Genomic DNA, 16,289 nt, shown 5'->3' with positions numbered 1-16,289 from the left:
CTATAATATATATCAAGGTCAAGATCATAGGAGGTGAGTCCCCTATTCGGTAATTTACCAAATAATATGTTACTCTATTTAATCTCCTAAAATTGCATACCAACAAAAATTTTAATCTTAAGAATCAAATTGTTACATTTTCTGTACATTTAACACTTAGCTGTTTCTAAAGTAATTGTTAATTATTTATACTGTCAATAATTCTTTAATTAGCACACATTAATATACATTTTATTTGAAATTTCTTAAATTTCTAGAAAATTTACCAATATTGTGAGACGCTAAAAGAATTTATCAATTGCGGATTAAAATTAGGACCCAAATTACAAAGCATTTATTATTTTATTAAAAATAGGAAAGTACGTAGGAGCTTTCTAGTAAGACTTAATGGGTTAAGTCTATTGCAATTGTAAGAGGTAGTTTTCAAAAATATACGTATTCCTTTAAATTCAATTTTGCACACAAAATTTATTTTTCGAGATATTACATATTCCAGTAAATATATATACTTGGAATAACATTTTGACTTTACTTCTCTTTCATGGCATTATAATTAGTTTTCTTCATTGCTTAGCTTTGTATAAAACTGCTTACCCATAATATGAGCAACCGTTTCAGAAATATTCATTGATCCGCCAATTTTTGTTTTTTCAGCAACAACCATACTGCTTACGACAGGCCGGTCTTGTAGCAGAAACACTTCTAATGTATCCAAACAGGAAGATATTCGTTGTTGCAATGTACCTCCAATAACCAATTCCTTATTTTCTTCTTGCATATCTGCCACGAGTCCGACATCACCAATAGCACCCCACTGTATCGCTAAACCGTGTAATCCTTCTTCCATCCTTTTCTCACAGATTCTCTCCATTATGGAATTAGCCATCCCATAATTTGTCTGGCCTGCGTTTCCTCTTCCACACGAGACGGAGGAAAAAACGACAAAATGTCGAAGTTGTGGACATATCGTTCTCGACAATTCGTCCATGTTCTTCGTCATCCATGCTTTCGATTTGAACGAATCCTCGAACGTATGTGGTGATTGATTTTGGAATGTACAATCTTTTAAAACAACTGCAAGATTAAATATAGCGTCCACTGGTGCTTTTTCTTCAGCAAATTTTAATATAGATTCACAGTCTTCGTGTTTCAAAGTATCTTCGACCGTAACGATCTGTACATTTACACCGTTAGATTGCCACAGCTTTACTCTTGATGTCTGATAACCTGTTCTAATCCCGGTTCGTGATGTTAATACCAGATTTTTTGCACCTCGAAGAGTCAACCAATCTGCTAGCTCTAAACCAAAACCGCCTAGTCCACCCAAAATAACATAGGATTTATGGTCCAGGCAATAATATCGTGGATAGGCGAGTAGTGGAGCATCCAAAGACTCTTCCTCTTGATGTACTCTTATTATTATCTACGAACAATCAGATACAACAATCATTGGGTCTGTTTTCTATTGCTGAACTGGCTGCACTTGTTTATCAGAGTTTATCCTTTTCTTTCCAATGTGGAGTAAGAAAGATAAACTCTCAACTAGCGCAGCCAGTTCAGCAATAGAAAACAGACCCATTAGAAAAATCATCCCTATAAAGCCAGAAATTATAACTAACGAAGATTTCATTTTATATTTTGTTACTGATATAGTTTTGCATTTTATCATTAACTTTATTGTTAATTAACAATTAAACTTTCATTTCATCCGGCTATAATTGGCAAATAATCATCGTTTTAAAATAATTTAAATTAAATTAAATTATTAAATTTATTGCGAAAAATATTACCTCAGCCAGCGTTTGAACCTGGAATCTCCCTCATTCCGTGTAGGGCGTACCAATTCGACCACTGAGGCATGTGGTAATATTTATCGCAATAACACACTAAACAATAATAAGATGGAGACACCGATATTAAGCCGCCGTTTAATAATTTAATTTAATAATTTAATTTAATTTAAATATATTTTAAAAATGATATAAGTATCAAAGATTATTAACGTCTTGACGATTAAAGGACCAAAACCAATGGTCGAATCGTCACGATGATTATTTGCCAATTATAGCTGGATAAAATAAAAGTTTAATTGTTTATTATATTGTTGGCAATTTACAAATGTACTTTAGGTTTTATTGCTAATTGTTATGATATTGCATTTTATGATTTAGTTTTACTATTACAAGGAATGTCATTTATCTGTAATTGTTGAAAGTTTTACTGGCGGTATAAAGTACACAATTTAAGTGATAATGCAAAGTAAATAAAGGATACAGGGTAAAAAATAATCAAAGTACACTTTTTGTCGAAATTGATCTGATCATGCTACCTTGTGGCATTTTCAAAGACTTTTCATAATTTTTATCTGTTTTGATCAAGAACATCAGTTACAATTTATTGGAAATAAAGCCGAAAGATGTACCGTGCTAGGAAAAAAAACAATCATAATTCACGCGCTTGTGAGGAAGAATTATCAGAGTCTAGCATACAATGTAAACATTACTCCGATAGAAAAAGATTTATAAAATTATATGACGAAATCTGGATGAAATTGAGAATGCTGCAATTATGTCTCAATATTTATAACAATACTAGTAGAAATTTAGACCTTTGTGCAAATATTGATAAATTGATAAATATTTACACAATTTACTTCTAAATAATATTTTAGCAAGACAGCAGCATTATGACGAATAATCTTAGCGGAATATGCAAAATTAAATTTGGAAAGAAATTGCGAAATAATTGCGAAATATATTTGAGTTTTATTACGTGTTACTCTTGTATTACGTAGTATATTCTGTGTTTGCTAGGTCACCGTTAGATAGCATCCTTTCTCGTAAAATATGATAAACGGTGGTGTATACGTAACTGTTATATGTTTGCTGAGGTAATTTTGCTTCTAAATGTCGAAATAATTGTGCAAAATTTAAACCTAAAATTAAATTTATCAATTTTTGCAAATATCATTCAGAAATGTTATACCGGCAAAACCGCTGCTTTATGGCGAATTATCATAGTGCAATAACTGTGAAATTCCTCTCTATTGAATAATGCAATTATTGTACAATATTTGCACAATTTTCCTGTCGAGGTAAATAAAGACTATGCATTCCAATATTCACTGCCAGTACTTTTATCAATAGTTTCCTAAGATATATCCGATGTCTTGAAACTTAAAATTACGTTTTTCTCGATATTAGACCGGATGGACATTGATCGTCTTTCTCCTATAAATGTTTTTAATGTTCTAAAAAGTAATTAATATAAATGTTTAATAATGTTCATGGCACTGAGTAAGGATAATATCAATGTCTTTAACTAAATTCTAATAGACAAATTAAATCAGTAATGTCCTCGGTAAGACTGCTTGCGCACTTGTGAGCAAAAATCAAATCAACTCTACTTATAGTCGTTGTATTATATACATATAAAATGTGTGTTTGATGTGATTGACTATCCGCTCTCTATATTAAAGACGAAGTAAAACACCTTAGTGTTTGATTTCAATTGATACCTCATCCAACAATAATATTTAACATAAGAGCGAAGGAAGCTACGTTTATATTGTTGAATAATTATAAAAAGTAAATAATTAAGGTTATTCTTATATATAACTAAAAAAAGTTTCTTGACTGAGAACATAATTTAACAAAGCTTACATTTGTTGCTATCTTTACAGCAGTTAAAGAAAAGAAATATCTCTAATTAAACAAGATAGAATATTTTGCATCATAATTACATATTTCTGTATAGATATATAATTAAATAATCTTACCTTGCCAATATGTTTTCCAGCGGCCATATATCTAAAAGCAGTCTCTATCTCATTTTTATTAAAGACTTTTCTACACAGTGGTTTAATAGCGCCATTTTTTAAACCTTCTGCTATTTTCTTCGACAACGTTATCTTTCGTTCTAAACTTGATGATTTTATTAATAATTTATCTAATAAAACACCATGAAAACTGATACCTTTGGAAAAGATAGATATATCTAAGGAATTATTGGAAATCATATCGAATTTTCCAATTTCCAGAAAACGACCACCATTTGCTAAACAACGAATAGATGCTTGCAATTTCTCTTCGGCTAAGGAATTTAATACAATATCCACTCCACGACCTCCTGTACGCTGTATAATCATTTGTTCAAAGCTTGTATCTCGGGAGTTTCCGATATGATCTTCGGGAATAGAGGGAAACGTCTCTTTCATAAACTGTCGTTTCTCGACAGTTCCAACTGTCGTAAACACTTCACAACCTTCATGAAGGGCAAGATGGATCGCAGCTTGACCAACGCCACCAGTACCCGAATGGATCAAGATTTTGTCTCCTTTTTTCATTTTACCCTTTATATACAAGGCGTCATAGCACGTGATGTACACACACGGAACCGTTGCTGCATCTTCCATTGTCCATTCATCGGGTACATTCCAACTGAGGTATTCGTCGGGCACGCAAATGTTTGTCATTCCTCTAAACATAGTAATTTTTGAAAGTATATAATTTGTATGCGTATGTCTCGTAAAAGTTATGTAGCAATCATGTTTACTATATATATTACGTCTTGTCTTTTGTAGTTCATATTTAAAGTTTTAAGAATTTTTGAAATTTTGTAAGTGCCACATTTATCGGATTCTATTCTTCTAACAATTTGTCAATTTTTTAAGGGTCTTGAAAAACAACTATTCATGTTATTTCTTCATACTTATTTTATAATTTCTATATATCTTTACAGCATGTAGTACGGTAAGGCGTTATATTTAATTGATTTAATTCACAAGATAAAATCGAGATTTATATTAAATATTAAATTAATAATGCTAATAAATGTAAATAGTCTTCTTCATTGAGTGATTATTGATAGAAACATTTTACCCGTATAAGCACATTCCCATTATTCTGCGTCCACGCGTATCAAACCCAACAAATTCCAAGCCAATGGGACTATCTAAATAACTGCGTTCAAATAATCCGATAGATTCGGCAGTAATTCTACCAGTAGCCAACATAATATCTTTGAAGTTGAGAGGTGCATAAATTACATTAACGAAATCTTTACGCTTAATGTAGGAAGACATTCTCTTCTGTACCCAGCAGAGAGTACTCAAATCTCCTTGCACCTATTACAAAAAAACATAAATAATTACAATCTAATAATAAAATTTACAATAGAATTTTTTGACGCACCGTCTGTTTCACGTAAGCGCTGTCTACGAGTTTTGGTTCCAGTGATGGTAATGGAAAATGCCTGTATGATCCCCAAACGTTACCGGAACGTAAAACGTTGATAGGTAGGTCCAATTGCAACTGTTTCGTGTACAATGGTTCTTGCAAAGAAAAACCAGGCGCTTTGTTATCTTGAATAAAAACGCTTCTAATTATTTCGCCTCCTGCTTCTTTTCGCAAACAATTAATAAAACCGAGTAGCCCGCATTCGAAATCTCCTTGCGCGACGAGTATGATCCTCGTATCTATACTAGTCTCGTTTTGCACACTCATGATTGATTTCAGTTCATCTATCCACGAAAAATCGTAATTGCTTACATGTATAATTTGGTATTGTTTTTTCGCAATATTTTGTGCTTTTTTTAGCAGTAAAAGTGTCTTTTCGTTTATTTGTTTCTCCACTATGACATCCAATTCATATGTTTTCAAGTATGAATAATCGATCGCACCAGATTTTTCCAGAGTTAGTATAAAACCTTGCGGCATTAACAAAGGCAATAACTGTTTGTGTAATTTCTTGCTATTTTTTGTCAAAATATCGAAACCAATGACCATCAAACAGTTTTCGTCTCTTGACAACATAGTAATTTCTGTTGTAGATACGTTATTCGGCAAAGAAATATTTTCGTATCTCTCATGACTCGTCACTAGCCAGATATGATGTCGAATCTGAGGTAAATCGCTTAAGATTTCATTAACAAATGGAGAATTTAAATCTTCTGATGTCACTTTGTCATTATCACCGATAAATTCGATAATTTTAACATTTATGTTATTGTAACATTCGAGTGCAATGTGCGTTGACATTCTAATTGCATCTTGTAACGACATAGTTCCTAAGTCACGATGAGCAACAAATTTGTATTCTTCAAGAACGGCATTGACTGCTTTTTGCCGGCGAAATATAGGTGTAGCCACAATGCCACAAATTTCTATTCCTCCAGATATTATAGCGTCTACAGACTTGTAATGACGAACAGAGAATTCTGTAACGTAGCAAATGAAATTGATTTGTCAGACAATTAGCCAAACTGTATTACTTATTTTAATATTTTACTTACGCCTTTCTTCAACTGGATAATCTTGAATTAGCTGTACGTGATATTTCGGATCGATTGTCAGTTTGCGAATTCTTGTTGGAACAAAAAGGCTTCTTGAATTCTGTCCCAATATCATCATCTGTAACATACTGTCCATAAATGACACCCAATTAGATGTCCATGCGATATGGCCGTTTGATCCCGAAACCGATGCACTTTTTAATCCACGAAATACGCCGGCATATTGATAACCACGAAGCCTTAATTCCTTGTAGATATCTTTTGTACTCATTTCTTCTTCATCATCGACACATTCAGCTAGATTAGCAGATATTTTTTCATTTTCAATATTAGTTGGAATTCGTAATATTCCAGTAACAACAGCGTTATCTCCTTCGGTTATTTCAAACCTGTTGGTACCTAGATATAGATATAAATTTTTTAAACATAAAACGTTATAATAAATCAAGTGAACGAGAATATATCAATACGGGGTTGGGTATCTTACAAAAGCAATTGAGTCATAAAACGAAAGATTCCATGTTTGATTTAATTATTTTTATCCGTATATTTTTTTTTTATTTTAATTTTAGCTTAAAAATATTGCATCACAAAAGTGGCTTAAATATTAAATCTAATACTTACATGAGAAAATTAACTGTTTACGTAATAATATTACCTTCTTGGATCGAAAAGGTTAATTCAATCTCATTTTGTTGTGATAGTACTGTGGCCCGAATAAAATTAACGTCCTCAAATACGATTGGTACATTGGTATACTCTTGCTTATTCAATGATGCCATCATTTCCCAGAGAAAGAAAAGATATCCCATAGCCGGAAATAAATTTTTGCCATCAACGACATGGTCTGTTAAATATATAAATGCCTCATCAGCTACATCAATACTGATAACCATTTCTTTTTTAAAAGTTATTTTTTGATGAGTATATTGAAATACGTAAAAGTCTTCGGAATGATTCCATTTACAAACATTATTAAAATTTATTATTATGTAATGCACTTATAAATGCAGTTGTTTATTTATTATCGAAATGACGTGAAATTTACTGAGATCCTAATATTTATTAAATTCTCCTTCGCTCTTTATATATAAGCATGATACATCATGTAAGTATATTCTTAAGATAAGTAGAATGATAGAGTATCATTTGCATAAAATTGCTTTAAAAAAACCGCCCTCCGATGATCTTAACTTTCATAGTTGCCAAGATCTTAACCCCAATCGTAACATTTCAAAAAGTTACACTCTAAAAGTCGAAAAGTGAAATATCACTCAAACGAGTGAAATACAAGTATAAGTGTAACAAAAAGTGAAAATTGAACCTGGCACTTCAAGTGATTCGTCACTCTAAGAAAGAGTAAAATTGCGCTGTGTAAATTGGAGTGAATTCGCACTTCATTTGAGTGAAAGGCACTCTTTTCGAGTGCAGTAGATCAGTGTCCATAGGAGTGAATTATGTTACTTTACAATTTTGAGTGGAAAATTTCACTCTGTTAGAGTCATTTATCAGTCGCTCTTTAGAATCGTGATTTACTATAGCTTTAGAGTGAGATTGTATTACTCCGGTAGAGTAACCGCTCTAAAAATTTGAGTGAAAAATTCACTCCTACCTTATGGGTGCTCGCATTTACTCAAATTAGAGTGACAACCCTCTCTTTTGCAGTGACTATAGCAATTACTCTAACATATTAGTGGCGAAACCACTTTAAAAAATTTAGAAAGTAAAATCGCCTACTAAATCCGACACTCATTATTTATTAAAAAATTATTAATAAAATAAGTTTTATAAATAAAATAATTTTCCAATAATTTCACAATTCTACATAGGTTTTCAATTTTTTACGCAATGCGACATCTATTCCATATCGTTTGGTGATTGCAACGCGAAACGAGAACTATCATCGTACAATTTCACATGGGTTTTCAACTTTCCACCTAAAGCACTAATTGTAAGTCTGTTTTTGTATAGCTAAACTAATATATGCTTTCTGCATTTAAAATGAAATATAGGTATGTGTTCAAAATTTAGCGAAAGCAAGAAGAAAAGTTCTAATGCACTTACAGTTTAGTGCAGCAATAAAGAAAAAATTTCTTATCTACATTGTTCGAAAAAAAGTCATAAATGTAATTCAGTGTTTTGTTGTTTGTTAAATATAATCTTTTAATAGATTTCACTTTAATGCTTCAAAGCTCATGAAAGTTATCTTTATTCGGATATTTTGCAAAATATGCATACCTTATGAGAGGAGAAATCATCGGTGTTCCGCGGCTTACAGGAAATTCTATTGTCGGATAGAGATTTGCAATCTGTGGCTGCAATCTTGCATTATAAAGTTTTCCGATTGATTTTAAAAATATCTCAACACTATGATCCTCGGTACGTTCATATAACGCTATATTTGTTACTGTAGAACATAAATAGTTGTTTAAAATGTGTTGAAAAATATTCTGAGGAGATATCTCAATCGTCACTGCATTTTTTGGAATCAAACGCATCGTCTTTGCGAATAACACCGGGGATAACAGATAATGTGTATAATATTTTGAACATAAAGACAGAAGTGTATTAGAATACTCGTGACCGGTTGTTGTTAGCCATTTTGAGCTGCGAAACTCTTCTTGTGGTAATATTTGGTTCAAGTATTCCTCGGACTTAGCTACAGCAGGTTTGATGTAACGACTATGAAAAGGTATATTACCACAAGGAATTCTTTTTACAGAAATATTATCAGCCTAAAAATATTGAAGAAAATTGTAAATAATAATAGTCATTCGGTTAGCCTAATAAAAGCATAAGTATTATAATGCTTATAATTTTATTGTTTTAATAAAACGATTTAAAGAAACTAAGCAGATAATATTATGTTGTTTATAAGCATTAATATACCTGCAGTTTTGTGAGGAATGCTTTTATAGAATTTGTTGGTCCACTCACAATAAAATTAGAAGAACTATTGTAACAAGCTATATCGATATCCGAAGGACATATGACTTTTAAGGTTTCACGATCGAGATTAATTTCAGCCATGGAGCCGTTAATTATTTTTGACTCGTGAAGAGCTAAACCGATAAAATATGCCGACAGAATCGTTTCTTCGGCCGTTAAACATCCATCGGCATATCCACAGATTAGTTCACCAATGGAATGGCCGATTATAAAATCGGGAACGATGCCAATAGATGTTAAAAGATCGACCAATCCAATCTGTAATACATATATATAAAAGAAATACTTTACCATTTGGTTTAAATAAAGATTATAATTATGAGGTAAATATTTAATTGTCCTTGGTATGTGGTATATATACATATAAAATACATTTATTAAGTTAAAAAGAAAGTCTTTTTCTTACTTGTAGTCCAATGAGACCCAATAATAAATTAATAATATTATTAAAAATATTATTATTATTATTTGTTAAAATATCTGTTAGTAGTATGCCGTAAGACCTCAAAATGGTTCCGCATTTCTGGATTGCCTTGGCAAACACTGGGAATTTCATTAGAGCGCGACCTATTAAAATTTTAATAAAGTTTTTAAATTTTGAGATATTCAGATATGAATATGTATCTGTTATTTACAATACGTAAACACGTACGCACACACACCATTTAGTATTGAATGTAGTCAGGAAGGATATGCAAGAAAAGAATCTAGCTTTTCACCATGTTGTAACATTTATTTATTTATGATAGAATATTCTGTTAGAATTTAATTTACTTGTTAAATTTTATAAATTAAATTCTTAATAAGTAGAGAGCAATAAATAAAACTTTTATGCAGTATTATAAGTTTAAGAACATATTAAGAACATGTTAAGAGCATGATCATACCCGAGAAAAGAAATGAATATAATATGGTCAGATGTAAAAATATATTATTATATTAGATTCATATTAGATATGAAAAGATCTAAATTAGATATAAAAGGATCTAATTTTATATGAATTTTATATAATTATATAATCAAATCCGAAATTTGGCGCGATATGATCTTCATATTCATATAAAATTAGATCTTTTCATATCTAATTTAGATCTTTCCATATCTAATAATATAATTTTACATCTGACCATATTATGTCCATTTTTTTCTCGGGTAGTGCTTTTCTAAATAATTGTAAAAGATTATTGATATTCTTATGTGCTTTATGTATATTCTTAAGAATTGTTGAATGTTGCATACTTAAAGTATTTTATAATAATATATTTACTTACTCATTCCAAACCATTGAGATCCTAGTCCAGAAAATATAAAACAAATCGGTCTTTTTATATATGAAGTATGTTCTATTTTATTAATTGTATTATGAGATATTTTAGATCCAGTTATCATGTACCCTCTGTAAAGGTGACCTTCTATATTATCACTATGAATATGATGTAGAAGAGATATAAATTCTGCATCTATTGATCGACTCCGCACCTGCATTCAGTAACAATAACATATATTTTATCTTTTTTGGAATAATTTTACATAAAAAGGAAGACAAAACAATTTAATTTTGCAAAAAATGTTTTGCTATAATACATTATTATTAGAGGAAAGTCCCCTATTATGAGATAGGCTCCTAATATGCGACAGCAAGGTTTCTACTAAACTAATAGGCCCTATCTGTTGGTTCCACCATGAACTTATTACCCTTGGGATAAAACCTATTTAGTGGAAAATTCATTGTTTGATCGTGCGTGTAGTCGTTGCAGAGAAAGAAATTGTGAAATTGTGAAATTGGATGTTGTCAAGTGCCATGGATATAAGTCTTTAAACCATGTTTATTATATAATTAATAAATATTTGGCAATAAGTTCTGCATGCAGCGATAGAGTAAGGTCGTATTAATAGGAAAATACGGGATATGTTGAGTTGTTCAATTGTAGAGATTAGATTTGGTGATCGCGAAACCGCAAGGCGTGGTGCTCGTAACATGAGATACTCAGGGTACTCCTGGGTTGCTGGAGTCTGAAAGTTATTGTATAGTAATAAAAGAAGAGAAAATACTATATTAACGTTAAGGGAAGGTTTATACGAATTTATAAGACTGTGCTGACCTTGATTTGAGGGGGAAGGGTGGAAGGGGAAGATTAGGTACAATATTGAGTATAAGTGGGTTTACGATTGTTGCAAATATGCTTCTCCATTACATTTGTCTTTCAAAAACTTTAAATAAAGTTTTTTAATTGCAATATGATGTATTTTGCACTTTATTAGCGATTTCCCGGGGTCTCTCATATTAGGAGCACACTTTTTCGATTTTTTTAAAAGCTTATTTTTTACATTTTTCTAATTTTCAGAAAAATCAATATTTAAATTAAATTTTACATTTCAGCATCTTAAAGCTTATTAAATTCCCTTCATAATGACCTACTATATTTTTCAATTCTGCCCATAGACTTCCGGCAATCACACAAAATAGATGTGGTATCTCATAATCGGGGTCTTTCCTCTATTTAATATATTGAATAAAAAACATTGACTTTTTTTGTGCAGATTTGAAATTATTAAAAAAAATGTATACAAATTTATTACACTAAGAAAAAATCCAAAAAATGATTTATTATGTGACTTCTAACAGTATTTACTTAATATAATACATATTTATTTAGAATCAGATATTTTTATTTAATTTGAATAAAAATATCTAATTCTAAATAAATATGTGTATTATATTAAGTAAATAGCTGTTTATAGAAGCCACTTAATAAATATTCTTTTAAATTAAAATATTTTTTTTTTAGTGTATGTATGCGACCTTATTTTTTTAAACCCCTCGAAAATATATATTTAAATTTATTTTATATTTATTATATTTACCTATATGGTAATTAAAAAAGTAAATGTCATAAGAAGTCATTGCTGAAATAAATTAAATAAGTTGTTACAATATTTGCTTACGTAATCAAAAATGATTTTAACTGCTTCCTCCGTACGACCAGATACAGCTACAAGCCTAGGTAAGTCATCATTCGGAGCTCCATTGTTGATTTTTTGTTTAGGATTTGATTTTAATAATATGTGGCTATTAGCCCCTCCAAATCCAAAAGAATTGACACCTACATAACCACCCTCCCATTTCGTTGGTTCAGTGACAATCTTTATTCTGCCTTCGATAATAGCAGTTAACTCTTTACGCGGACGCTTGAAGTGTATAGTAGGCATAATTATACCAGTTTCCATCGCTAATAATACCTTTAAGAAACCACATCTTTTTATTAGCAGTACTTATAATGATAGCAATTATTTTATAAATATATTAAATAGGTACATATATGTACCTATATATAATTATAATGATGTAAGGAAATATAAAGTGCTATAATCACACTTTAAGCATAAATCAATGTTAAATCATTTTATTACAAATGTACCTTTGCGATTTGACAAAGGCCACTGGCGGGTTCGGAATGTCCAATATTCGATTTTACCGAGCCCATCAATAAAGGAGTGTTTCTTTTAGCGCATAAAGTCTGGTCAATAGACATAACTTCCACGGGATCACCGGCAAGAGTACCAGTTGCATGGGCCTCCATGTAAGATAACTCACTGGGCACGATTTCACACTCCTCGTAAAATTTATTCAACAATATTTTTTGCTTCTCGAGTGATGGAAAGGTAATACCTTCTTCTTTAAAACCGTCGCAATTCATTTTACTGTGTACGATGGTTGCATATATTCTTCTTGCATTTTTTGCCTTTTGCAGATATACTACTGCGGCCGTATCGCTACGCATATATCCGGTGCCTTCCTCGTCAAAGGGTTTACAGTAACCGTTAGAAGACAAAACCCCTGAAAAAAATCGATCCTAATATACAAAATTCTTCGAGTTGTGATATTATTACAAAATAAAGAAATACAGGCTAAACACTGGCAAAATAAATAATATAAGTAAAATAAATTTTATTTTTATTTTTATTTTTATTAAAGACGCGAGTATAAACATGTATCTTTTAGAAAGTTAGTGAAGACATACATTGCAATATTAGTATCGATTAGAAATTCACACTAATAAAATCAAAACAAAAATACAAATAAATTTTACTTTGACTAATGTAATGTGTAATTAATAATGACTCTTTATTAAGCTAATATTTCAGTTTTAATTAATACTGTTTTGCTTATTAAATATCAAATTTCTTCAAAGGCAAAAATGCACAGAAATAATGTTAGTTGTAGAGTTTAGAACTAGATACAAAAGCAACAGAATTAAATAAATAGCAGTGTAGAAGAAACTGCCATTTACGTTCCAAGCCAGATCTGGGTAGCCTAATAATATTTCTGTGTGTATTTATATACATATTTTCAACTTATAATTAGTAAACTGCTTATTAGCATCAAAGTAAAATTGATATCGATTTAAGTAGGAGGAGGGATTTTATTCCAACGGAAGCTGTGTTCTAGCTAACAATAAGTCCAACAAAAGATCGGCGCGCAGTTTACTAACAATAAATTGGAAATATGTGTATAAATCCATACAGAAATATTATTAGGCTATCAAGATCTAACTTGGACCGTAAATGGCAGTTTCTTCTACATTGATTGTGTATTATAGATGCATAAATAGTTAATAATTAAAGACTTTAGTTTAATAAATAAGATAATTAAATATGTCGGTATTATAAGGTAACGGTATAAGGTAAATATACCGAACAGAGAACCCAGCACTTATAACCTTGACTTTGATATTTATTATAGAGGTCACTCTCTTGAGTACCCTTCAAAAAGTTTTTATAGCCTTCGTTTATTCTTTATTAAAATTTTATTTTAATTGGAGCAATTTCGTATTATACTAAATTATTATTACATTTTTAAGGACGTTCTCCGGTCCTTATACTAGAGAAAATCGATTTTCTTAGGATTTTCTTGAAACTGTGAATATACGTTAATTTAAGTGTGCTTTATGCGTGGTATAAATTTCAGTACCTCTTCCGGTATAAAAAATAAAGATACTGAGCCTCAAAGTTTCAACTTTTACTAATGAAAAGGTTTTCCAGGCCAAACGGTAAGAGATACGAGGTTGGCCAAGAGGACCAAAGTTGCTCCTCTCGTCGAGTTCTATAAGGAAAAAATGCCAAAACTAAAAAAAAATTAAATTAAAATTTTTTTTTTGAAACTTTGAGGCTCAGTATCTTTATTTTTTATACCGGAAGAGGTACTGAAATTTATACCACGCATAAAGCACACCTAAATTAACGTATATTTACAGTTTCAAGAAAATCCTAAGAAAATCGATTTTCTCTAATATAAGGACCGGAGAACGTCCTTAAGAAAAATATATCTAAGCATTTAAAATTGTAACGTATATCTCACGTTTATATTTTTAGTTTAAAATTTTTTTCCACTTTTTAGATTTATTTTCATGTCAAAACAATTGTATAACATTTCTAAATTATTTACCTGTAATATTTTTAAACTTTTTAATTTTTTAAAAGCTATATTGTTCAATTTAGAATTTTTAACTAGTTGTTTAACTTAGGATTTAAACTTGGTGCCTTTTATACTTTCTATCCTTTTTATACTTTCTATCCTTTCCCCGTTTCTCGAAAAATCAAAAGAAATCCCGGAGTTTGTACGTAACAATACCTCAAAATGCAAATAAATAATATTTTCAAGAGAAAAGATGAGCAATAGTTATGTTTGTTATAGAGTTTAAAAATATATACAAGAACAATTAATCTTATTAGATAAATATTTTTTTGTTAAATATTGTACCATAAATAAAAGAATATAAATATTTCGTACTAACTAATATAACAAGTACACAACATAATATATACGTGTAAGAAAGAATGGTTACCAAAATAAAAAAATCTAAAATTTGCGTAAAAATAAAAATTAATGAGATATAAATAAACATATCAATATTTTTTATGACCCAACATATACAATATACAAATATACAATATAATAGAATATAATAAATACATACCTAGATGATAAAATTGAAATTGTATGTGAGGATGGAGGCATAGATTGGCGGAAGCGATAATGGCCGCGTCGCACTCTCCGGATCGAATCAGCTCGTAAGCTTTCACTATAGCTACGTTACTTGAACTACATGCAGTATCAATATTATGCGATTGTCCAGTAATGCCGAACCAGTAAGAAATTTTGTTTGCCACGAAAGAAACGTTGGATCCAATCATTGATAATCTAGCAAGCTAATCACAGTACATGTTTCTAAATGTATAATATTTGAAATATTAAAATGTACAAATAATAAGTTATAAATTAAATATTTATTTTTTAACTGTTTAAAAATATCGTATAATTTTTCTACACTTTACATAATAAAAAGGAATTTCTATGCTTGCAACAATTTTACACATATATAGTTATTATTTCTTTAAATAAATTTCTATTAATTATATATAATTGTATATAATAATTGAACATATCTCACTTCAGGTTTAAAAGAAAAATACGATCGAGTCTCAGACACAGAAATTGCTGTAAGAACACTCGTTCTTGTTCCTCGTAATTCCTTTGGGTTTACACCCGCATCGATAATTGCTTCGTAAGTATGTTCGAATAACATTCTAGACATAGGATCCATTATATGAGCTTCCGTAGCGGATATATTGAAAAATTCTGAATCAAATTTCTCTATATTGTTGACTTGACCGATTCGATGGGGCATATCATAAGCTATATAAGAAATAAATATATTAATAATGTAACAAGAAAAAAAAGTTATAAAAATGTTTGAATTAATAAAATGTGATTTATAATTTTCAATATAATTACCGAGGATTCTTTTCTTATACACCTACATATACAATACAGTGTATCGTATATATAGTTTATTCGATTCTGACATTGTTTTTAAAAGTTTTTGGATTAGATTTGCAAATCTTTAATTATAATTTATTATAAAATACGAATTTTTTTTTAATTCTCGAAAATATAGCTTAATATTAATAGAAAAATTTATTACAATTATTCCACCGTCGATGATCGCTCGAACTAAGATCCACCTTGTTAAAAAGATTTTCTTC

The 16,289-nt window shown here is 30.2% G+C and overlaps 2 protein-coding genes across 5 annotated transcripts in view; one reads left to right on the top strand and one right to left on the bottom strand.

The window, feature by feature from the left end:
- Window positions 1-3,491, top strand: part of 5-ht2a (5-hydroxytryptamine receptor 2A) — a 33,076-nt gene extending 29,585 nt beyond the window's left edge. For all 4 annotated transcript variants that reach the window (XM_071712992.1, XM_071712990.1, XM_071712989.1 and 1 more), the window contains one exon: window positions 655-3,491. The gene's annotated coding sequence lies outside the window, so the exon portion shown is untranslated. The remainder of the gene's footprint in view (window positions 1-654) is intronic.
- On the bottom strand, window positions 539-15,437 carry LOC139776397 (fatty acid synthase-like). Its single transcript, XM_071712996.1, has 13 exons — window positions 15,221-15,437; window positions 12,662-13,080; window positions 12,189-12,482; window positions 10,514-10,721; window positions 9,648-9,808; window positions 9,182-9,499; window positions 8,541-9,027; window positions 6,951-7,265; window positions 6,293-6,691; window positions 5,193-6,217; window positions 4,881-5,125; window positions 3,779-4,478; window positions 539-1,423 (listed from the first exon to the last, which is right to left on the bottom strand). The coding sequence occupies exons 1-13, from the start codon at window positions 15,435-15,437 to the stop codon at window positions 554-556; spliced, it is 5,658 nt and encodes a 1,885-aa protein (XP_071569097.1). The 3' UTR covers window positions 539-553.
- Window positions 15,438-16,289: the final 852 nt, after the last annotated feature.

Source organism: Temnothorax nylanderi, unplaced genomic scaffold (assembly GCF_030848795.1).
Source record: "Temnothorax nylanderi isolate EJ_2023f unplaced genomic scaffold, tnyl_v1.0 TNYL_tig0118_pilon, whole genome shotgun sequence".
NCBI lineage: Eukaryota > Metazoa > Arthropoda > Insecta > Hymenoptera > Formicidae > Temnothorax > Temnothorax nylanderi.
Note: the sequence above shows the minus strand (reverse complement) of the source record. Positions and strands in the feature narration are given on the sequence as shown.